At 40.5% G+C, this 25,832-nt stretch overlaps 1 protein-coding gene across 1 annotated transcript in view; it reads left to right on the top strand.

Moving 5' to 3' along the window:
• Positions 1–3,172, top strand: part of ctnnbip1 (catenin, beta interacting protein 1) — a 29,319-nt gene extending 26,147 nt beyond the window's left edge. Inside the window, exon 4 of the mRNA XM_042492581.1 lies at positions 349–3,172. Within this exon, the coding sequence (XP_042348515.1) occupies positions 349–407 (59 nt within the window). The 3' untranslated portion in view covers positions 408–3,172. The remainder of the gene's footprint in view (positions 1–348) is intronic.
• Positions 3,173–25,832: the final 22,660 nt, after the last annotated feature.

The following is a 25,832-nucleotide window of genomic DNA, read 5'->3' as shown; positions in this document are numbered from 1 at the left end:
TATTGGGGTGTTTTTTTTTAAACGTGAACTACAAACCTCTCTATTTAATCTTGCTTTTATGTAGTGTCTTCTATCAAAATTTGATGGTTTTTACTTATTCTGTTTTTTAAGATCCATTTTTGCTTCTTTCATATGTTGTTTTTGTTTCTTCATTTAAACTGTAAAGCACTTTGAATGGCATTTGATTTGTTTGAAAGGTGCTGTGTAAATCAAATTTGATCGATTGATACAGGCTTAATATTGGGGGTGTATTGGGATTGTACCCATATATGATGTTGCAGAAGAGCTCGACATTTGAATAAAACTGGTTTTGGAGGCCCTCCCTGACATTCTGCTGTTTGTTCTCAGGTGCAGAGGACGTGGTGATGGCGTTCTCACGGTCAGAGACGGAGGATCGGCGACAGTGACCCTGGGCCCCCTATTCCACCCCACTGCATCCCTCCCCGCCCCCATCCCGCCCCGCACGTGATCCACAACAACCCAAACTCCCACAAACACGACACTGATGAGCTCAGGAGAGGAGGGGCGCCGGGAGGGACCGAAGAGGAGGGGAAGAGACACCAGGAGGTGGCTGCCTCGCTGCCCCCCCACCCAGCCTCTTCCATCCCCGACTCCTCCTCACACAAGCTGGCACACCGTCACCTGAGATGCACTCAAGTGCTTCACTGTGGGTTGAAGCCTCAGCAACAAGGCAGTCAGTGAAAACACTCACAGATTGTGTGGATGAATATCAGATGTAGTTTCTTTTTTTTTTTTTTTGTGGGTGGGTTGGTTTTGTTTTGTATTATTTCGTCTGTGTTGAGACTTTAGGCAGTGTTATGTGTCATATCTGCTGTGGTCACTGGAGGAAGTGACCAGTCAGCAGCTGATTGAAGCAAAGAGAAATATAGTTTTGGTCAAGCAGCGAGTGTGATGATCGATCGTGTTAGGGGAGAGTTTTTTTTTTAATTATTTCTGCTTACCCTAATGGGGCTAAAATTGTTTTTGATTTAGCTGTCATGTTATAAAGGCTTTTGTATTCTGTCACACAAGGGGGCCTCACTTATAGACACTTCATGTGTATAAAAAAAGGCTTGAAAAACGGGCGCGCCATCTCCCACGCTGGGATGTTTCAAAGCGCGTCGACATGTCTACTGGAAGTGAAGGCAAAGTAGTCAAATGAACCCTAACGTATTATTATCGCTTCTAAGACAATTTAACTTTATATCAAATTCTGGCCTGTTTATTTATCACTTTCTTGCAGCAGGAAGTCAGTGGTTGAACCCAGACACTCTAATCAACTGCAGGTCTTTTTTTCTTTATCAATAAGCAGCTACAGCATGTTTTTGGTAGGCGTGATGTTTTTTGCTTTAGAATCATGTGACTTTCTCATCACGCAGTGCTCACCGCTGCTGATTATCTCTTATCACTCCAACCGGAAATACTGACAAACAAAACGCTTACAGTCATTTTTCCTTGTCTGACCCTTTGTTCACGTACAAATATAAGTGTCACGCTGGTCGATGTGTGTATTTACACATTTGTCATTAACTCATGTTTGATTATGGGAGTTCACGGCGCAGGATGACGAGGCTAGCGGCACGATCGACTGCGTTAAGCTGAGGGTTTTTCTGAGTGCATGCGGTCTTCCTCTGTGCACGGTTTTATAACTGAGGCCCCTCTTGTTCTTCTGCTGCTTTATTTTGAACCATAGGCTGTCGAGAGTGCAACACTGCTTTCCTCTCGAGGAGAGTGTAAGAATTAAAGACACTAGCAGGCGTAGTCACATGAAACACAGGTGTACACATTCTCCCCAAACACACACTGGTTTTGGGTTATTGTGACATGTAAAATCTTTTTTTATTGTACAGATAGTTGGGGGAAAATACAATAATGAATTGATTGTGCCAATTGTTATTTTGTTGTTTTTTTATCTGTAAGATAAAATTAACATGATGATTTAAATTGATAAGAGACGAGCTGTAGTTGTAATTTATTGTTTACTGAATTGACTTCCTCAGACGCATCGTTAAAGATGGAGAACCAGTACGTAGTTAAACGCCATCGGCAGTTTGCCCCTTTGTTCACACTAAAAATCACACAAACTCTAATTTTTAACTACCCGCGACTACACACGTGAAGCCAAACATCAGAGCTTTGTGCTATTTCTGACTGTACTGTATCTCTTGCACCATTATCAATGGGATATTTGCAAAAAATACATTTTGATATTTAGCGCAGAGATTATATGTTTGGTCCAATGGATAAAAGAAAACCTTGTAACCATGTTTTTATTCCTTCACAGATTTAAGAAAATACCTTCTCTGTGTTAATTGACTCAACTGGAATAGCTCCAATGGATATTTGTTAACAACCGACATGTTTTTCTAGTGACATGCTCAATATTTAATGTGTTTTACGTACAGTTTGTTAACTTGTATAACTTAAAAATAATTGTAACGTAATGTTTTGAAGCCAAGCATGTCTGCCTCGTGGTTTATAATGTTCATTCACGTGGAGCCGAGGATCTTTGAAGCCTTGGCACATTGACCATTGTTTGTACATTCTTGACGTTTGTGGAAGCTACTAGCTCTTTTAAAATGTTTCAGAAAAAAAAAAATCATTTTTTTTTGTATGGGTAAAGCGTTATCCATTATTTGTTGTTGGCAATAACTTCTATTTGAATGTCCTCAGCAATCATTGCGATGTAATCAGCCAACAGATCTATCACGCTGTCTGCCTATGACAAAGACATTTTGTCTTTTTATGTTTACTTTTGTTTTAAAACATTCTTTATTTGTCTATGCATTGTTTTCTCTCTCTCTCTAAAAGTCGTCTTACTGTACATTTTACCTATCAGGGTTGTTCTGCAGCCTTCGTTCAAGTTGTGGATGAATGTCTGTGTGTTTGAGTGTGTGTGATGATTGTTGAACTTGCAACCGGTTTTGATTTTCAGCATGCTGTTGAGTTTGACTAGGATCGATGTATCTTTTTACTGTGATGACCTGTCGTTGCCTAATTGTCTTTTTTTCTTTTTTTTTTTTTGACTTTTTTTGTGTTGCTTTTGTATTTTATTTCCCTCTCAGTCGACATTGATTAGTTGGTTTTGTTTTGTATGGCTGCTGACCATGTCTTGACTTAATGCTTCCAAATCCTATACCAACTGAACCATTAAAGATATTTTAAACAGTGAGAAGTCGCATTTCCATCATTTCTCAATGATTTAAAGGTCCATTGTGTAGGATTTTTGGGCATCTATTGGCAAAATTGGTATATGATATATTAATAACTATGTTTTCATCAGTCTGTAGTGACCTTAAAATAATTGTGCTTCTTAACCGTAGAATGAGTATCTATGTACGGAGCGGGTCCTTTTCCATGGAGTCCGCCACGTTGTATCTACAGTAGCTCAGAATGGACAAACCAAGCACTGGCTTTAGATAGGGCCGTTTGCGATTTGGCTTTGGCCACCGTAGCTCTACACATGTGGCACACAGGAGAAGTTTCACTTCTGCTACCTCACACACTTCTTCTACACACTGGATCTCACATGGATAATAAAACTGGGGCCTCATTACAGAAACTTTTTTGATATCACGGAAACAAGTTTTCCTAAATGCATTTAGGAAAGCATACAATAGCTATCACGGAACCGCCCTAACTTCAGAGGTCTAAGTTGGGAATCCTAAGCATAGACCCTATAGATGTTCCCGACAACGAATTTCCATGAAGTTTAAACAGAACCTTAATGTTATACAACTCGACAAGTTTAAAAGTAAGAAAACACTCAGAAAACTGTCAAAATTGATCACAAATCTTAAAAGTTATACGTTTGAGCCATATGAGATTGGTAATTCCATTTTTCAATAAGAAAATCATGTTTAAATTGCTGCTAATTTGTGTGCATTATGAACATTGAACCCTATCTTAAAAAACACTACAACTCACTAAATAAAAGCCAACAAAAAATCACTGTTTATTGTGCCAACTCATCTCCACACAAAACTTAGGATAAGCCAAAGCACATCTATTGTTCAGCCTAGCAAGTGTGTGTGAATCTGAGAGCAGTTGTTAATCAGAGAGCCTTAAGTTAGTCTTGCTTGTCTGGCAAATCTCCTCCTGTTTCCATTTGGGTATCGTGAGACTAAGTTTAACTAAGAAGTATTTCTGGTGCCGATCAGTGAGGGAAGCAACTAGTTGACTAATTACGCATATCCCTAATAGACCTTGTTTAAAAACTGTCAAAAATGTCTGTATGGCATTGACAATGCAGATGAGGACAAACATGACCATGGAAGTATAATGATTAAAAGGCTACTTAAACTGTATGATAACTCGTAAAAAAATTAAATAAAAAAAACTTCCTGTGAAGGCTGGGTTTTATCTCCTGCTTCAGAACAAATAGTGCCTGTAACTTCTCTTAGTTAGGGGTGTATTTTGGCTTGTCTGCTTCAAGGAGCCTGCTGTTACTCTCTAATCAAAGATGCAGGCATGACAGGACAAGTGCTGAATTAAAAAGTCAAATTTATTGTTAAACCTGTGTTTAGGATTTCTCACCTTAAGATAGAAGGCCTGAGATATGAGGATGGCACACAGCCTCATATCTCATATCTATTGCCTTTGCAATAGAAAGATAGGATTTTTCCTATCTTTGAAAAGTAAGATAGGATGAGCAGAATATTTTCCTCCAATGAGGCTCCTGATTGTTACAGTCCAGAGTGGCTGCTTGTCTCTAGATAAGGTCTCATGCGCTGCATCCAGGGGAGAAAACATGCATCAAAGTCATAATACGGGTAAAACTTTGGCTTCTTTGTTTCTCTTATCATCTCTGTGTATGAAATAAAATGATGTTTTTGGTTCAGTCTGATAAGTGAAAGATGCAGTTTGTATACAAAGACAAGCCTTGATATTAGATTACATCTGAAATCTTTATGGTCGGAAACTTCAGATGACAAAACAATTTCGACTCAAGGACCACTTTTTCGGGGGCCTTCAAACATATCTCTATCCTTTTCTTTTAGTCGTCATTTAGCTGCAAAAGCTCAAGAGCTCCAGTATTTTGCAGCTCAAGGCCCACTTACTTGTGTGTTTTGAGCTTGCAAAAATATCAGAGATGAAGTTTCTCAGTTGTGATGAATTCTAAGAATTTCTGCAGAAGCTCAAAACAGTTTTCAATTTATGTGAAATTCTTTACTTTTACAGTTGGATGTCAAGCTCTGTTTTGCTGATGAAGACTGTGCGAACTGGTCGAAAGCTTTAGAACAGCTTTAGAAGTTAGCATTCTGAGTTTCTTTTAAAAAGAGGTTTAATCATTTTACTGTTATGCAGTGATCATATGTACATGTTAGTTCTCGTGCACATTACTTTAAAAGACTTTACATTGACCTTTCAACTGCACAGACTGACAGCAACAGATAAACGCCTTATGTTGAACGACTCTGGTTTGTGACATCTTAACCCTTTAAAACCTGGATCAACATCATTTTTCTGTGTTCAGACGCCTTCAAAAGTATTATAACTTTCAAACCCTGAGAAAGTTTTTTTTCTTTTGAAAACATGGGGAGAGGCAAAGAGCAACTTGGCAAGAAATGTTCCACAGATTGCCTTTTTTTAAGGCTGGGGGAAAAATGTCAAAACCCTAAATAATTACTTTAATTATATATTTAAAATTATTTTACAGAATGAGCATTATTTTTCAGGAACTTTACTAATGTTGTTTTTTTAACTATTTTGTTTTGTTTTTATGGGTTGGTTTTTATTTTTGTTAATTTTCAGATTTTTATTGTACTTTTTATGATTTTATGCTCATTTGGGGGGCATTTCTTATATGTGGCTTATTGCCTTTTTATGTTTTTGAAAGAAATCAAGCCAATTTGCTCTCGTTTCAAAGGGTTAACTACTGTAGATTTACTTGTCGTTTTACCAGTAACCACCCACAGCCTCATACATTTTCCTGTCAGGTGTTCAGGCAGATGTTGAAATTGGGTGCTGTCTGGTCACCATGTTGGGACGTGGGGCTGCATGTTTCTGCTGTGCTAATGATGAACATCTGTTCACCGTTCCCATGCCTCCTCACACAGATGCATAAAAAAATCCTGCGATTTAGAGGGAGCAAGCTCTGGGGATAACATGCCAGCTGTTGGCACATTTTCATGCACCACTTTAGACTGTAGCTGTCATTAACTGATATTATAACTTCAGTTTCTCACTAGAGCAAGTTGCAGCTGAGTATGCAGTCTCTAACTCGTGGTATTTCTTCCTGGTATGACAACTATGCATCGAAGCTTCGTTTATGAACGCCACAGTTGTGTGGATTGAAGTTGTCTTCATTGCCAGAGAACAGATGTTTTGAAAGACCTGCTAAGTTAGTTATCATGACAATATAATTATCTTTCAAACATAAGCTCTTGGAGGAGGAATAATGGTCGTCATCAGAGTGTCTTCTGCCGGCTGAAATGTAGACTGAGTGCAGCATGTGAGAGCAGCACATCCACATAAGCTCCCTCTCTCACTGTACACGTGAGCCTCGACGCTGTGTTTATCCGATGTCAGACAGATCAGACCCAGAGCTCGACACACAGCACCAGCCAGCTGATAACTGCCACCAGCACTATCACATCACGTTATGTAACAGTGTGTGTGTGTGTGTGTGTGTGCCTGGACAGCATACTGTAGTTGCTCTGTGCTGAATGTGCACACACTGACTGACTACAGCTGTTCAAGAACAACAGAGAGATACATGATCATGATCAAGTGTTTATGGAAATACGAAATGTACAAAATGTAACATCAGTAGTTTGGAGAAACACACAGTGCCAAAATGTATTCTGCCGAATGGGTTGCCTTTACAGAGACAAGTGCCAATGTTTGAATTTATGTCAGTAACAATGGATTCTGATGGAGGCAAAGACAAAATTGTATCAAAATGTCCATAAAAACTTTCCAAATCACTCCTGCAGCATAATCAACGTCTCCTATATCCTTTTGTATGCTCTGTATTTATCAAATAGTTGTAATTTTGGCAAATATATACACTACTTCTGACTGAGCTTTGGAGCTTAGAGGAGGATGACAACAAGAGACATAAGCAGTGTATTTAGAAATTTTGGGTATAAATAGGCGTGTAAATATCAGACAAGTTATTATACCGATTATTTGGAATTACTGCAATTTAAATTTCAGATCCAAATTTTGAAACAGAAGAATGACTCATTCATTTTTTGTTTTTGGCCACTTTAAATGTGGAGTGGAGTGTAGGTACGGGCGATTTACAGTTTCCAGTTCTACTGACATAAATGCTGATTAAATAAAACACAAACAAACAAAAAAGAGCTCATTCAAGTAAATACTAGGGTGAGAATGACCAAAAAGTGAACGTAAGCTTGCTGTTAAGCCTTCCAAAACGACTCACACATACAATCTGCCAGCAATAATAAGAGCAGCACATTGGAGTCAGAAAACAAAGAAATTACTCAGTGATCTCTGATGTCTCTGTGAGGGACAGTCAGTCCCTCTACAGATGGGTCTTGAAGGTGTAGCCGTGATTAGCTGCCAGAATTTAATGAGTTTTATTTCTGTGTCGTGCCTTCTAGTACCACATTAAAAACACACAAGTTACTGCAAGTTACTTGTGCTTAATTAATATTTACACAACTCTGTCATGTCTCTTCACTCATGTATTATATTAATTTTTCCCTTTGTTTGTAAGAGCGTACACAGGAAAAGGTTTATCTCTGTGGTGCTTTGGTGTCCTTAACATGCAGCACTTGTTTAAACATGATTGGAAGGAAAATATCCACATGTTGGAATTTATTTGTCAAAACCCCATCAGACAGTAAAACAGCAGGACAGAAAAAATAATTAACAAATAAATAATACTGATAGCAGTATCCGCCAATTCTGACAAGAGAACCTCTATAAAAGGAGTTGAATAAATAAAGTTATAGTAATAATATCATTTTATAATACATGTCATGAAAAATGCATTGAGAAAAAGCTTTCTCAGCTCATGAAAAGCTGATGGTTTGGAAATACATGATTTTCAGACAGGAAGCATCATGTTTACAGACGTACTAACTAAATAATTTAAACAAAATTAAATAAAACATTTTAAAACTTTATTTCCGGTATCCACTCACATTCGTCTGGGATCATTTGTGCTTTCACCTTTGACCTGAGTACTTCTAAAATCTTGACAAAGTTTAAAATCAACATAATTGGAAGGGAGTCCTTTATTGTAGAAAGAAAGTTTGAAGCCACATGACTCTCCTGACCCAGCGCTAAAATAACTCCACCCCATAAATTTGAGAGGAAGGATATAACTTTACAGGCCATATGAATGTGATCAGCTCCACCTTTCATCTTCAAAGCAAAAAAAAAAAAACGTGTGGCAGCTCCAGGAGCGAGGGAGGTGACTCGCCCTCCCACCTTATGACTCAACTTTATTAAGCAAAAAGCCAGGAGGGATCCAGAGAAGAGGAGGGTGCGGCATGATGCATGCAGAGAGGGTACCTGCTGTGGTGTAATGCAGTGCTGCACAATCACTCACAAAGCTGTGCAGATAAACTCTGGTCCACCCTAAACCTCATGACTAATAGATGAGATTTGCTCTCAGTTCCTTCAACTTGCAGCATCTAAAGCTGTCTTCACGGAGGGGAAACATCTCCGTCAGACTCTCAGCCTTTTCTGTTTGTTTGTCTCTCTCTCTGATCTGTAATCCCACTGACACAACAATGATCAGGCGTCTGCTTGTGCACCGTGTGAGAGCTATATGCAGGAATGTATTTATTTATAGTGTATTGACAGGTGAGTGATACTGTCCCAGACTCTGACTGTGTACTTCACACACTCGTCAGAACTGGCGTCATAGTTGATATTTTACGGGTCTCATGCTCGGGTATCATAAAATAGCTCAGCAGCACCACTACAAAAGCAACAGAAGTACATTTCATCTAAATGTAAAAAGCACATGTAACATCCTAAGATGTACAAAAAAAGTCACTTAGAGCCACACCCTAAACCCCCATCTGGTCAATCAGATTTCAACTTCAACTTCACTACATAAAAGTTGTGTCTGTGCACGGTGTTTGGTGCACAACTTGAGTTTGTAATGGTTGACTGTGGGAGGTCAGTGGAGTTAAGGAGGTTGATGCATCCATTGACTTTTCCTTTGGTGTCTTTTTTGAGGAGAGCTGTCTCTCCCTCTCACTGTTTTCAGGTCTGCCACACTTTATATCAGACAGGATGACTTAATATAGCCTAATATTGACTGGAGTGGGGTAGACCCTCCAGCAGATCTGGTGCCCCCCAATGTTGACTCCATGGCCACAGCCTGTTTTCCATTTAACTCTGTGGAGAGGGTAGTTTAAGGTGTGGACCTGGGCAACTGCCACACCCCTCTCTGAGTCCTGGAGCACCCACACCTGTGTGGGTAATCACCCACACCTCCACTCATCCGTGGAGCATAAGATCAACCCCAGCACCAGTGTTTGTTACCTTTGGCCACTGAGCTGTTTAATGCTAATGCTGTAAGTGTTTTTGAGAGAAAAGTGATACAGCTCTGTTTGATCGGTTTGATCTACCCTTGTTCCTCGCTGATGAGTTGGTAAGTTAAGGAAGCCTTGTTGACGTTCTCTCCCTTTTGTTTTTGCATCGCTTTTTCTCCTGTTTCGTGGCTTGTCGGGGTGCGTTTACTTGTTTCTATAGCTCAAGTGAGTTTGTATTTGTTTGTTAGAGTAGGTTTTTGTTAGTTATTTTGGCCTCTTAGACCCTGATGCCTATTTGCTTCCCTTTTCTGTTGAGTTCATCTGTTAAACTCTTAAAATAAATGACATTTGTTGGTCTTGTGTTTGCACATATTTTTGGGCAAACTGGTGTGGTAATTCCTGTTTTCCACAACAGTCTGAAAGAGTCCAATCCGGGCCTCTAGATGACTTTGCAAAATGTGTAATTTCAAAAAAGTCAATAATACTAGAGTCCGAATGAGTTATCTCAGAGCAATGATTTTTTTTTTTTTTTGCTGGAAGTTGCTCAAAGTAAAAATTAAATAATTTTAATTCCTTACATAGACTGGTACATTCCAGTTGAGGTCTTCTTTCTACATACAGACAATTTATAAATATTCCAAAGGAAAAGTCTCACATTTCTATTTTGAAAGTACTTAAAATCTAAAAAAAAAAAAAAACAAAAACTGGTGCACTATAAAAAAATATATATATATATATATATATATATATATATTTATATATATATATATATATATATATAAACTAAACCCCCGAATAAACTGAGTTTGACACCCCTGGTCAGGACACTGAGTAATGGTCGTAACAGAGGTCAACAAGAAGAAATGACATTCTCACTTTGTTGTTTGAGCGTTTGGCTGCAGGTGACCACTCTGTAACTGTGACAGTAGAGGAATGACTTGTCACTGCTGTTGTTTCTTTCTGCCTCAAACCTCAATCTCTTTCTGATGCATACCTCTGAAGGCATTTTAAGCCCACAGTGTGGTGTTTGTTTTGTCACCCAGGTTTTATTGCATTCACATGAAACCCTTCAAGCTATGAAAAGCATCTCTCCAATTCTGCACCAGACTGCTATAGCACCTGGTTGCTCCAAATCTGGGCCATGTGTTGGTTTAGCTTCTGTGGGGTCGTGGGTTGTGGACCACCTGTGTTACATCTCCCTTTGTGATTAAAACACCCATGTCTAATGCATCAACCACTGGCTGTAAGAGGCCGGTCCAACAACAATTTTTGCAGCTTCCATGCTGTCTCCTTCCTGACTGTTATGGCACGCTGCTCCCCTGAAGGCGTACTGACTCCAGCCATCTGTTTGAGCTCTTTCTAGCTGTGATATTGCTTTGACAGAAGCTTATTTCCACCATATACTCTCAGGATCAACATACCTGTCCACCTCCAGGATTCCCACTCTGTCGCTTTCCCTGAGTGAGATCTATTTCCTGTACATGATACAGTGTGTAGGCAAAGTGCATGGAGATGTCATCTCTGTTTTTTGCATATGACACATGCAGAGAGGATATCAGTGTGGGAGGAATTCAAAGTGTTCAGTCTCCCGGTGGTGGAGTCGTATCATTCATCTTTTTAAGGTTTTGTCTCTCTTCCTGGTCATTTTTTGTGGCCTTGTGGTTGTTTTGTGTTTCTTTGAGGTATATTTGTGTTGTTGTTTGGTCATATAGTGTCTCTTTGTAGTTCCTTTGCATCTCCTTGTGGTTGCTGTGTCTGTTTTTGGTCATAATGTGTCTCTTTAAGGTAATTTTGTGTCTCTTTGAGATATATTTGTGTTTCTATAAGGTCATTTTCTCTCAATTTGAGGTATGTTTGAATTATTTTTGATAGTTATTTATCTCGTTTGTGGTCACTTTGTGTCTCTCTGAGGTATATTTGGGGAAGTCTTTTTTTGTTGTTTTTTTTTTGGGGAGGGGGGGGGGGGGGGGGTTGTCTTTTCATGGTCGTTTTGCGTCTCTTTGCATCTCTGTCGTTGTTGCGTGTCTCTCTGAGGCTGTGTCCCTTTGAGGCATCTGTGTCTTTGTTGGTTGTATTATGTCTCTTTGAGTTAATTTTGTGTCTCTGAGACATATTTGTGTCTTCTTGGTCATATGTGACTCTTTGCAGTCATTTTGTATCTCCTTGTAGTTCCTTTGCATCTCTTTGTGGTGTTAAATAATCTCTTCGTGGACAATACATGTTGATTTAAGTGACATTTAGCAGGTGAAGGACAGTTGGCCTGTTTAGTAATCCATCCACATCTAAACTGTAGATTTCTATAAAATGCGTATGTCTTAAAGCTCCTATATGCAAAACCTCTGATCTAATTTGACAGGTGCTGAAAAGACAAATCCGTGTTTCTTCTTAACGAATATACTCTGTGTGCAAATATAAGCACACCAAATGTTATAAATGTAATTGCTATTCATGGATAAAGACACAAGTTTCTGCTGCAGCCTCAAAATAACAAGACAGCCCTGTAACTGGCTGTCATAACAAACAGACTCTGGCAGTGCCATCAGGCCTGAAGTATGCATCATGTTGACTGAAATAAGCATGAGTGACTGCTGTTGCTGCAGGAACAGAATATACTTAGACAGTGTTTAGAGAAGATCCAACTACAACAATAACATAAGTGCCGCAGCTAACTGCAATGTCTGAAACATGAAAGCTCGATAGGAATTCAGTCTTTGTCTGATGTGTCATTTAAGTAAAGTTTTGTCATTTTCAAAACTGATAGCTTCTTTTTTTTTCATGTTTATTGTCCCCTAGAGTGAGTGAGTTAAGATTAAAGCCACCTGATATAATTCTCCAAACTTACTTTCTCATTTTGATTCACCCAATGCGGGTGGAATTTCAAAAAGCTGAGGCTTAAAGTTATAACATTCCTCCCTGAGGAGGTTGGGGAGGGAAAAGAGATGCACAGCCAGCAGCGGCCCTGACATTGATTAATGGGACAGACTGCGAGCTGTAAAGTTCAAAGCTGTATTTATTACACTGTTTTCTCTTCAGCAGATGATGGAGTCTGTAAACCGAAAACATAAACTCTTTGATATGTTCTTAGAGGCAGATAAATCTTAGTGTATTTGTGTGACTAGATTTCATCAGCTCAAACTCTAACATGTTGGGATGATCAGTCGATTTCAGAGCCTCACACACACGATGAATGCAGGATAAGGCGTTTTGTGACTTGCTGGTGGCTGGGCTATTTGGGGACTTTGACCCCAGATAAATAATTGGAGCGGTGAAGCTGGTGCAGCATCCCACTGAATGCTGGGAATGCGTAGAATGACTCAGCGTTCTCGGTAGGAGTTGGCAGAGTGGATATCCATCACATCACTACAACAGTCTGGTGGTAGCCTATAGGAACTTAATGCCTCCTTTGACATTGTGACTATTGGCTCACTGCGCAGGCAGGGCAGATAATGCTGACTGATGTGAAAAAATATTACCAACCTTGCCCTGCCCAGGCGCCAAAGCAATCTTAAGAGTGTCGGTAAGGAAGAAGTAATTAATGGAACTAGCCAAAATTTAAGCCATACATCTGAAGTCATTGTGACTGTCCAGAGATTTTACTTCAAACTCATAAAGCCACAATATGATGCTGGTGTCTGCGCCACAAACAGACATATTAAAGGAGAAATCCACGTAAACACATTAATGTGTTTGTCTATACTGATTGTTTGTATCATAAGACCACAAACAAGCTTTCCTTTTAATGGAGAATAATAATTAACCCGAGAGAAATCCATTAATAAAGAGAGAGAGAAACCAATCTCTCCACTGACAGTAATTTCAATGAAACAGGGTTTAGGGGATGCATTTTGCTGTCGCTATCACTGCAACAGTCTGTCGCTATGGCTACTGCCTCTTCTCTATCTAACTATACATGTAGAGGCATGTATAGTTGACGAGCGATTAACGATGCCCAGCATCCACAACATTTGACAGATGTTAGTGTCACAACAGTTGTATTTTTTGCAAGGATACATTTATCTGCATAATACTCTACAGGTGTTTTACAGCCTCCTGTAGGTGTGTAACACTATACCACTAATGTAAAGAAATACAACTGTTTGTATATCCGATACTCACCATTTGTTATGTTAAATTAATGAAAAAAAACCCCATTGTTTTTCACGCATGCCTCCATGATGAACAAATAATCCAAAAATAGAAAAAAAACCCTGATGAATTGAAGTCAAAGGCATCCACATTTTACTACAGCAAAACTATTTCAAAACATCTGTCTACAAACTTTCACACAATTTGTGCAGTATAATCTAAGTCTCATTTATCCAGCCGTACAGACAGACCTTTCTGATGGGGAAACTAACTGAATCATTTTTCCTCACTGAACACGGGAGTTCTTGGTCTACTGCTGCCTCGATCAGTTAGCTAGCTGGTGTTACTGTGGGGCTTTGGTGTTTTACTGGGTCACTTTGGATTCACCAAAGTCACAGAGTAACACAAACTAGCTGATTGAGGCAGCAGTAGACTGGCAGCTCTCGTGTTCATAGAGGTAAAATGACTGTTTCTGTAAATGTAGTCTGGCTTTGAGAGCATAGATAAGTTTCTCTTTCTGTTCAGTTCACCGTCAGAAAGGGTTATCTGTTTGGGAAGTACTGAGCATACGACTCGATAAATGAGGTTTGGATTATAATGTACATGTTGTGTGTGAGTTCGTAAACAGATATTTTAATATATTTGATATATCTGATATTTTTTGTTTTGGATTCTTCATTTACTGGAAGAGATTTCCTCAGGTATTCAACATAATTCTGTGTGAGTAATTAATTTACAAATGGTCATTTAGAGAGCGCAGTAATCCTTTAAGAACCACATAGTACTTCTGCCTCTACTTTGGACATAAATACAGTTCTTATTCTTGAGCTCTTGCTGATATCCTTCTGTTTGCTCTCTCTCTCACACACACCAGAGATCAGGGTCACCCACAAAGCAGCAGCCCACAGTTTCTCGTTTAAAGCATGGTGGCTGACACAGGGACACACAGGAAACTGCACACCAGCCTCTGGAGCGGCTCATTGTGACGCCCTGTATAACCTCCACATCAGAATTTGCAAATGCGTATGTCAATACTAATCCCCAACAGCTTTATTGGCATGAATGAAGGAGAACCAGCACTGCCAAAGCATTTCAGTACATCAATAGGCAGATGCTGATGCACAATAATGAACTGACTGGATCTTATGCAACACAGTAATTGATGACTGACACGGCAGCAGCTCTAACCAGCAGCACCTGCTTTCATCAGATGATGATGCAAATATGACTATTTAACCGGCTGATTATCTGCACTTTGTCATATGCACAATCAACTATACACAAAAAAAAGTGTTTACGTATTAACATACTGCATAAACTATGTATTCTCATTTGGCAATCACCTCACACACATGCCGTTCAATCACACCCTCGCGATACAGAGGTGGTGGTTCTGAGGTGTCACTGTGGGTTCCTTCATCTGTCTGCAGGTGTAGTTGCCATGGAAACAATGGGTGATATTCTTGCAGTGAATCAGGAGTTCACTGTAGGTTCACTCTCTGCTCTGAGATCAGGTCCTGACCTCTTCACAGGAACCCTTGAGAATATTATGTCAGAGAAGTCAGTGAAATGAGTTTCAGCCCTGCACATGCAACATGCAGCTTTTTATTATTTTTAACCAACTTTAACATCCACTGGCTCTCAGCGTTCTCCGTGACACCCATATCCGCAGGCCCTACACTTAAAATTAGAGAGCAGCTGTCCCTGGATTATCTTATCCTGAGACAGATTCCTAGAATACCCCGGACAGAATTATCCTGAGGGCGATGCAGAGAGGAGGAACAGAGCTGGAAACCATTTCTGGGGGGTGGGTGTACGTAAATGCCTATTTTGAACTGTGTCTGTATCCTGGCAGCAGCCCGGCAGACGTGAACGCTTGTTAGTTATGTTCCTATGAAGCTGCCAAAATGTGGGCATTGTGCTCAACCTCCCCCCGTGACAGTTTTTTAGGGTTAAGGTTAGAAATCTGGGGATTAGAGGTTGGGTAGTAGCTGTTGTCAGTAAATGTCTGTTTGGTTATGTTTTGCATTTTGTGTTAACGTGTGCATGTTGTCACTAAACAGTGTTTTTAATCCCACTTGTAAGCTCCTCTGAGAGTTGAAAACCAATAACAGATTTGGGGTTTATGTTTTCCAAAAACCAATTTTAAGAATTTAAAAAAACTTTTGCCAGCATGCCAAAATCTAGTTTATTTTTCAGCGTCCCTAAAGAGGTTTTGGCTTCGTGCATGTCTGTCTGTGCATTTATCTGAGTGTTTGTGCACTTGTCGCCGAGAGTGCAGCTGTATTTTTCTGTGTGTGTGTATGCTCCAAGGTTTCCTAACAGAGCCCCACTGAGAGCAGTGACAGCCTATTTACAGTAGCATCCCACAGGGCCGCCTGACGCTCTATGGAAAATATATACCCAAACCTCTCATGGGTGTAAACACGTCGGGGGCTTTTCACAAACTGACAGCCCTGAGCAGCAATCGCATCTCATCAAGAGGGCTGTTGCATTATCTGCACATTGAAATATGCAGTCTTGACCAAATAATATTATTCATTCACACCTTTAACTGCGGGGGCGTGCTCTTTAAGGGGAGACTCTCCCATTCAACTCAATCAGAGCTCCTTCCGTACAAATATGGAAGCACGAGGAGCATGCCGTGTTAAATGAGACTGTGCGAGGCTGTCGTTAGTGCAGGCAGAAGTGCTGGATTATTGATGCCTCTGAGCGCCTCTGCTGGGCTCATTTCTGGTTGTCTCCTCAGGGAAGAGGTGTGCTCGTTCACCTCCAGCCTGGGTGACAGCCGGGTATGAATTACCTTCCCCATTCCCCCCCTGCTGACACTGCAGCTAGCGGCCAGCAGCTACGAATTTTAATATGGAGACAAGTCAGGAAGAAAACAGAGGAGGGAGAAGCAAATGGGACCGAAAAGAAGAGAAGATGTGTGTGTCTGTGTGTGTTTGTGCATGCGGCTGTTGTAGCGATTTTGTGCTGAAAGAAAACGGGCCAGAAAGATAAAAAGATGGGGAGCGGCAGCGAGTAAAGGGGAAGAAGGAGAGAGATGAGAGGAGAGATGAGGCCTAGCGAGCTGAAAATCAATAATTAAAAGGTCATGTGGAAAGAGAGAAACACAGAGAGGGAGAGATGGAGAGAGAAGGCCCTTTAACTGAGTAACACCTTAATCCTACATTAGCATGCCGCAGCAAAAATCCCGTATCACGTGAGGTCACAGGAACGGCAGCACTCGTGCACCGTGAGATTTATTCATGTACATTTTCTATCCTGCTATATGAATGCACACATATTGTATTTATATACTGAATGAGTTCTGAGTTGACATGTGCCAGTGATGTACTGTAATTGCTGAATAATACATTCTGTGGTTTGCCTCACCCAGTTCACACACGCATTATATTAAACGCACACTGCATACTGATGGAGACTAAGACCTCATTTATCGGTGTCTCTAAAACAGGATTGGTTTAATTCCACGTTTCATCCATGTTAACATGTTGGATCTGATCATTTGCTCCAATTATGGAGCTGCTCTCCATGTGAAAGAATAAGGCTGCAGGGTGATATCTCAAATATTTGTAATATTCAAATATTGTTGAATTTTTTCTTATATTCAACAAATACTATTAATTTATAACTTTGAGAATGCACACACAGTGAGGTGCTGACCAGGGGGATCCTCATGATAAATATGTCATTATTTATTAGTCACATAAAGGATCGATGAACTGTGTACAGTATATGGAAACTGGAAAGAGCCTTAGATGTCTGTGGATTAATTAATGAACTTTGAGTAAACTGTTATTCAAGTGTTCTGAAAGAAAACTTCTGCACCTCCTCTTGGTTCTTTTCTCAAGCTTTAGAAAATCTAGATTTTAGCCAATCACAGGTCATTGCAGAGGGAGGGCATTTCTATTGGATGTTTCTGTCAAATGCGGATGTGTGTGCACGTCCTGCAGAAAAAGTTACTACTCCAGCACAGGCAAAAACTGCCTACACTGCAAAGCAACCCAAAAAATTAGGACAGTCTAAAGAGAGTCTGACAAAAACCACAATTAAAAATATCAGTGTTAATATCAGTGAAGCGTCGTTCCTAATCAAGCTATATATTGCTATAATCTTAGCTTGACTTATCTGTGCATGTATTTATGTAGCTAATGTTAGCTGGAGCCTCAAACCCCAGTGCGTCCTTTACCTCACCCCCTGCCGCCACGCTGCTGAAAGGAGAGCAGGCAGCAGCTCGAGAGAAGGAGCCCCCGTCAGGGGCCACAGAAACTCCCCAGCACCAGGGGCCAGACAGCCCTGATTCTTCGCCGAACCAGCACACTTTCTGTTGCTGCTGTTATACCACTTAGACTTGACGCTGCTGCTGGCTTCCGGCCCCACTGTGCCGCCCCGGTCTGGGATGTCTGTGCTGGCTAAATCGAAGCTGCTACAGCTGCAGAACAAAGGTCCGTCTCCTGAGGTGCTGCCTGCTCTCTTCCGCAGGAGGTAGTCCAGAGGCAGGGAGTGAGGCAGAGGGACCGTGCAGTGGCTAGCTAGTTAATCCTTGTCTCATTTATAGTCTGGTAAACGGAGAGTGAGAGACACCGTGCAAGGAGAGGTTGAGAAATACTCTGAATGCAGCTCTGCACTGAAATAAGATTAAATTAATTAATTTTTTGAAAACAATGGATAACTTTATGAAGTGCGTGCATATGCCCATGGTCATCTGGTGGGAAGATCTTTGGACAAAGAGGGGAGAGCTGCAAGAGGAGGGTGTATTTTCAAATTCTGCTATTTTTTGCAGATTTCTGCCTACACCAGCTTTAATTATCAAATCAAATCAGTCAGTCAAATTCCCCATGATGCATTAAGACACCCAGTGTAATCTTTAAGTGCATCACTAGCTGTCTAACTTGGATAAGAGTCAGACTTTTGTAAAGAAAAGGACAAGCTCAACAGAATCCAAAATGAATGAACATAATTAACCTAATGGATGCATTAGGGGCAGCTTTCCACCTTCCTAAGCATCACGCAGCATTGATGTGTTGATTCTGATAAGCTTAGCCGGAGACTTTCTTAAAGGGGCTAAACGACCTCCAAAAAAAGTCACGTAATGACGAGCCTGAGGATCCTGTGTCATGTTTTATCAGAGCTCAGAGTCATTTCCAGTTGCTGTAGATTTTGACGTTGGTGGGAATCATGAACTGAGTTTGACCAGGGGGATTTTTATCCCTCCCCGTCTGCGGTGCTGACCTGTTCAGTTAATAATCACTGATCTCAGTTAACGGCAGGCTAACAACATAATTACGAGCAGCTAGGGAGCAAGACAGAAACACTGCAATGGGTCCTGAGCCACAATATCGCCAACAGACTGCTAAGACCCTGATACGTCTGTGTGATTTACTCCTTTAATGTTACAACACCAGATTTAAGTGTGTTTATGAGTGTGAGCGCCACCACAGGCCAGAGGTCAGTTGACCTCCAGCTTAATTTCATAGGAGGGGATCAGATGCTGTTTAACAGAGAGAGAACAAATATTCATCTTTAGACCTAACTGAACTCACCAAGAGGGGAATACTTTGCTTTTTAAGTCTTAAATTTGGGTAAATCTGTATTTAACGCTTACATAATACTTGAAAGAAAATGAAGAGCTTGAGTTAATCTTCCAAGTCTTTTTTTTTAACTGATTTGTACTGTATTAGATTTTGCTCGGATATTATTTGTTTACCAGATTTCTGTTGTCCAGGCAAGTTTCAGGTCAGCCTGCTCTCAACTGTGCTGCACACTCGGTCAGGGACGACGGAGTACACACTGGCTCCAAGCCATTTTTAACCTCCTCCACTTTAATATCACCCACTCGCCATATGAGCCTCCTTCAAGGGTAATGAGGGAGCAGACTGCTCACTTCCGCTGTCTGGACAGCAGGTTTTGCCAAACACAAACACAGGGACGCAGATTTTAATCACAGACATGTCTCAACTTGGGGGTTGTTAAAATGGGTGGGCAATGTGTCTTGGGTCTGCTTCTGTGTTAATGTCTTTATCCGGTGTGTGGGTGTATAATGTAAGTCAAGTGTTTAATAAAAAAATGAGAGAAAGATTTGCAGAGAGATTTGACGTCTGCAGCAGTGGTTCCCAACAGTTTTTTCGGACTTTACCGCAGCTCTGTGAGATTAATGGAAGTACCTCTTTATAGAAACCACCCCTAATGTTCCACATGTTCATTTGAAGTTTAAAATTTTAAACTGGATGGTATTTAACACTATCACTTATATAGAGTGGGCATTATGCAAGTATGTTTTAAATGCAGTTGAACTGTCATTGTTTTGTTTAGTTTAGTTTACATTCACACTACTACTTCTTGAGCTCCCTTCCCACTAACCCATTAACACCAACGAACATCTGCCTTTTTTTTTTTTGGAAAAGGTTGCAACTGGCATTGACTCCCAAGACAAGTGACTCTGCAGTAGTCATGTCTATTTATCAGCTCCAGCTCCAATCGGCCCTGATCAGCAGTGACGAAAATGCGACACCTGGGTGAACGCACTAATTTGAGCCCCTTGTCTGGCCACCACAAAATACCGTGAGTTTCAACATTTTTTCCAATACTTCAGGAGACCTGTCTAGATGGTAACCCCTCAAGTTATCATTTCAACCCAAAACATTATCTTTCCCTAACCCTTACCACTTTTTATTGACTAATTCTTACCAGACCTTTAGCACAGCATTGTAAAACTCTCTTTTGAAGATGCTTTTGAGAGTTAGTTGTTCCACTCTACAATCTTTTTTTAAGTACCTCTCTGGGGTACAAGTGCCCCTGTTCTACAACACTGTTTGTCTACACACTTTTCCTGTGAGCACTTTTACATTTTACACTTTTACAGCACAATTTACATTTAAATGCAACAACTAAACAACGTCAAACATGTCCACAATCATCAGCTGCCATCCCCAGAGCCTTAATTTTCAGTGCTCAAAATGAGAGTCTCTGGGGAGCCAAAGGACTCTGCCTCTCACGGATGAATGATTGGACTCGCTGTGACAGCCATGTCAGTGCCCCCTCCCTAAACTCTCTGAGGCAATAAAGCCAAGGAGGTGAGAGTTTGACATCAGCGTGACCTACAATATGAACCCACCCCATGGCATGTCAGAGGTGACCTTCTGTGGGGGTCAGGGGTCATTGTCTTAAAACAAGAACATCAAAATCATGGCGTCAACACTGAAAAACACTCTGAGCAACCTGATGCCCATCTGGAGGAATCCGCCACACATGGGTGGCAAATAGAGACATTTGCGTTAATGAATTCTGATTTTATATTGAGTTTCAGATGAACATGACGAATGCAGATGTAGTCAAACATGTTTGACATCTGATATAAGTAATAAAATTAAAATATGGCTCTCGTGAATATGGATGTGGCTCAAGGTGCTGACTGAAAGCTTAATCTGCAGGGTCCTTGAGCCCTAAAGAGATGAATGAAGTTCTCTGTGAGGTTATCAAGCCTCCATCTGTCAGATTCCCACTCAATCCTCCCATGTGTTTTGAGTGTCCTGGCCTTATATCAGTAACAATGGGGCCTGAGAGACAGCTGAAACTGCTTGGTATTGACAGTCAGTGTGCCATAGAATATCCAGAGGCAATTTCACAAGCCAAAAAGTGTCATAGCATATTACCAGGGTTTCAGGGCAGATATATTTATCAAAAAAAGGCTTGATACGGAAGTGCGGAGGTATGTGATATAGATCACAGTCGTCAGAATCAAAAATCATATCTCCCAACAGTCTCTTTGTTCATAAACCAAAATAGACAAGCAGGATTCTGCATAGCATCAGTGTAGAAATGAAAGAACAAACACGGAAATAAATAGATTTCTTGTCTCATGAGGGGAATTGCAAAAACTTGCCTGTAGAACTGACAGGAATTGCAATGTGGTTTCTGATTAATAAGAGTGAGATTACTTGGGTTTTTTTTTTTTTTTAAAAGGCAATTGACGGGGCGTTTTCAGGACATTCATAGTGAGAGTGTGTGCTCATGGAGGAAGAGCCAGTGGTTAATAAATGACCAAGCGCGACAGCCCGGGCTGTAAGATAAATGAGAGCAACTTAAGTGGAAGGGAATCAATCACAGAGGGTAACTTTTAAATGTTCCCTGTGGAGAATGTATGAATTAGACAGCAGAGGCAGCTTAAAGGTGCACGGCTTCAATTCCCTGTGTGATTTGTTGCAAGACTCCTGCACATACAGACCCACTGGCTTAAAAAAAAAAAAAAAAAATCCTGCGAAAGAACTTGATAACATCCGGAACTTCTAAAGTGAGATTTAATTTCCTCCAGCCAAGGATTTTAAAAATGTATTCATGAGCAAAGTCAAGCAGACATCCGTACTGAAGCAGAGGAGATTGAAGTCTTGCTGTATATGAAATTAATCTTTCAACAAAAACTGAGAATTGAGGCTTATAAATTTATGAGGCGACACACATTCAGGTTTTTCACGGGATATATCTTTGATTATGAGATAAAGAAACTGGGAGTGAATAAAAACTGTAGGCAAATTGTCATGCAGAGCTGTAATCCTCTAAAATAACTTTTCTGAGATTTTTCCTTGGGCCAATTAAATACTGGGACACTCTCCAAAAAACTATGCTGTTCCTGTTGTGAAAAAAGACACCGATAAACAAATAATTGGATCTTTGACATAAAATCACATTTTAGAAAAGTATTTAAGAAAAGCGTTGGCCTCTCCAAACAATTCAGAGCAATTATCTCAGTAAAAATCTACATGAAAATTTGAGCAAATATTGGAAATCCTGCATCTTTAGGGAAGAGAAGGAAAACTTAATGACATAAGCCGCAGTCCAGACACCACACAGGAAAGAGAATATCAAGAAGCCGTGGTATTTAATGGTCACGACCACTTTGATTCCCATGATAGCAAAGTCTTTTTCATGCTCCGTCTGCTGCCAACCACCCACCATGATCGCAGGCCACAGTGAAGTCTGCAACAGCACGATTCCTACGGTCAGTGACTGAGTATGTTCAACCCCCAGTGTATCCACTCTCCGTCCGCACTGGCAGAGCGTATAACTGAAGCAGAAGGATGGAAGCCGATGTGGAAGGATCTTGAATAATTTGAGCAGCCGTGAGGCATTCGTGACCTTCGACCACCCTAATAATGTGGTATATCTAATCCCCAAATCCTTGTCCCGGGGCTTGAGACGTGAGCTCTGTCTCTGAGACGGATGGCAAGTCAGATTGTTTTATGCTGAGCAGCCGCAGAGGAGGAAAATAGTGCTGCATCCATCCCTCCATCCATTCAGTTATTCATACATTGTGGGGGTATTTATTACTTTTTGTTACATTAAATAAACTAACTGATTAATCAAAAAATAATAAACATAACTCTTATTTGCCGCCCTGCATGAGATTAGGTAGTATGTGACACTCATTTATATTAGGCCTGTTACAAGACATTTTGTCATTTCACAGTGGATGCACACACACAAACACCTGTGCTTCTATCGAAATTCTGCAGTACATCTAGGGCAGCAACTAGAAATTCTTATTTAAAAATCATGATTGATATTTATTTTAATTATATTATTTATATATTATATTATAAATCAATGTATACTCATATTATAATTTAATGATTATGTTAAAAAATATTTAAATTATTATTAAATTAATGTTGTCATATTTCTAAATGAGTTGTTTGGGCTATGAAACATAAGAAAACTGTAAAAAAAAAAAAAAAAAAAAAAGCCCATCACAATTTTCTACAGCCCAATGTTACATCACCAAATATCTTGTTTTGTCTAACGTGCAGTCTAAAAACCAAAGATATCTAATATACTATAACATGAGAGATGGAAAGGCAGCATATTCATACATACTCAAAGTACAGACCCATCAATGTTTTATGTGAAAACTACTTAAAGGTCCAGTTCGTAGGATTTAGGGGCATCTGTTGGCAGAATTGGTGCATGCTTAATGGTTTCATAACTTTATAATCACCTGAATTCAATAATAGCTGTATTTTTGTTGCCCTAGAGTGACCTGTTTATATCTACATTTCGAGAAGGTCCTCTCCCATGGAGTCTGGCATGTTGTTTCTACAGTAGCCTAGAAGGGACAAACCAAACGCTTGCTCTGGATAAGGCTATTCATGTTTTTGCATCGGCCACATAGTTCTCCCACACGCTTGGAACAGTTTTAGCTCTGCAGCCTCACTACTGCATGTCAGTTAATCCTACACACTAGATCTTTAAATTATTAATCAGTAAAAATCTCACAGACAGATATCTTAAAACCTGGGAGACAAAAACTGAAAGTAACTCTGTAGATTATTACTGTTGGGGGCGCAAAGTAGCAAGTATGTCTGTTCAAAATTTGGAGCGAAACGACCCTTTAAAATGTGGCATTCAAAGTATTGAGGAAGACAGTTTTGTAAAAGGGTGAGCAAACAACCATTGACCTCTACAGCTGTATATCAGTGAAATCAACAACAATTTGCAAATTGGGAAGACAAAGTGCTTTCCAATAACCCTGCGTCCATAACAAACAACAGTCACTCACAGCAGTGGGTGAGATGTTCTGGAGGAAGTCACACCTTTCTGATCATCCGCTGATGTCTCACACCTATCCACCAAGCCCTCCTATTGCCTTCCATTGTCCCCCAGAGGAATGATAATGGCCACTCTGTCTCTTCCCTGGAGTGGACATCTGTGAAAGGGGCGGATGGGAGGGGGGGGGCTTCCACTTTCTCTCGGCCACTTCATGTGTTGCCAAACTGGAAACAAACAGACATTGTGCTTGAGCTCTGCTGCTGCTGCCCTAATGCCCATAGACTGTCCCTGTTTATAGACCCATCACCTAATTGTGGCCTCACACAACTATGTCCATTCTCTGCTGTCCCTCTGTGATAATTGCAACTATTGAGGCTGCTCTGAGGTTTGGTGGGTGGCCTCTCTTCTTGCAACAGTTGTATATGTTTGGGGGTTTCTTTTAGCACGTTGTTAAATTCCTTCTTTTTTTTTTTTTTTTGCTTTAAAAGTAAAGCTTATATAAGACGACATAGATAACTAGTTAACTTCCTATCATCAAACTCACTGTTCGACTTTCCATCTGGGACTGGTGACCTTTACACAAGAGCCTCTCTGATTCATACAACAGCAAATTAAAGTCACATATATCTGCATTTGCATGAGTAGCAGCCATATCAAGGTTGCTCAGTATTATGCAAAAAAACTGATGTAAATGTAGTAATTCTCTGATTGCATTGCATCCTCTTCTCCTCAGGGGTGCCATCCATATCTGAGGGTGTTGATTAGATAGCAGCCCCCACCCACATTTGCAATCCCAGGCTTTGCTATTCTCACATTACCATGCACTTGTGAGGATGTGCTGCAAGGTGAGGACAGTGGTTAGCTCATACATGATCATTATGATGTTCGTTTTTATTGAATGCTGCACAAGTCTCTGTGCTGTGGCTGTCTGAGAGTCGCTCTGTGGAATAAACTTGAGGGGGTTAAAGCATGGATGTACTTCGGATTTACAATTTCCATGTTTTGCCTGTCTGGACAAAAGATTAGGCCACTTTTTTGGCTTCAGAGGCACATAAGCATTTTCACACATTTTAGTTTGTCACATTCTGCTAGTGTCATGTTGTTGAAATATCAATTTTACCATGCCTGGATTATCTAGAAGGGCCTCAAGGCAGCATGCTGCATGGGTCTGCACTGTGCCACCAACACCCTCCACATCTGTCCAACCCTTAAACTGAAGAAACTGATACCTAAACTGTCTCATTTCTGGCCTGCAGTTACATAAAAACCATAGGTAGAACAAATTTACAATGAAATTTGTCTTTGTCTTTAGCAAGCACAAACCTTAAAGGGTACTTTGGCCCCTGAGTTTTGTATGCACTTGTTGTGTTTAGTCATGCACTTCACATTGTGATGATCACTGGGTGCCTGTTTCCTCACAGACCCCTTTGTAGCACCAGAAGGCATTTGGCCCCCGCCTTCAGTCTTAGTTTAGCCGGCTGTGCTAAACTAGCTGCATGCGCTCCCACAATAACAGTATTGACGTCACTGGCCATCGTTGGACACGTGCTGCCTTCAGGTTCTCCTCTAAACCTAAGATTTCCGAGCACTTGAGATGTAGATCTAACTTGAAATGGCTGGGGCTGGAGAGAAATATTTTTAAGAAATAGACCTAGTATCAGCAGAATAATGAGGGGAAGCTTTAGAAAACAAAAATGACTCCATCACTTCAATTAGGCTATATAATTCAGGTTC

The sequence above is a fragment of the Plectropomus leopardus genome, chromosome 8, assembly GCF_008729295.1.
Source record: "Plectropomus leopardus isolate mb chromosome 8, YSFRI_Pleo_2.0, whole genome shotgun sequence".
NCBI classification, from domain to species: Eukaryota; Metazoa; Chordata; class Actinopteri; order Perciformes; family Serranidae; genus Plectropomus; species Plectropomus leopardus.
The sequence above is the reverse complement of the archived record's forward strand: the minus strand, read 5'-3'. Positions and strand labels throughout refer to the sequence as shown.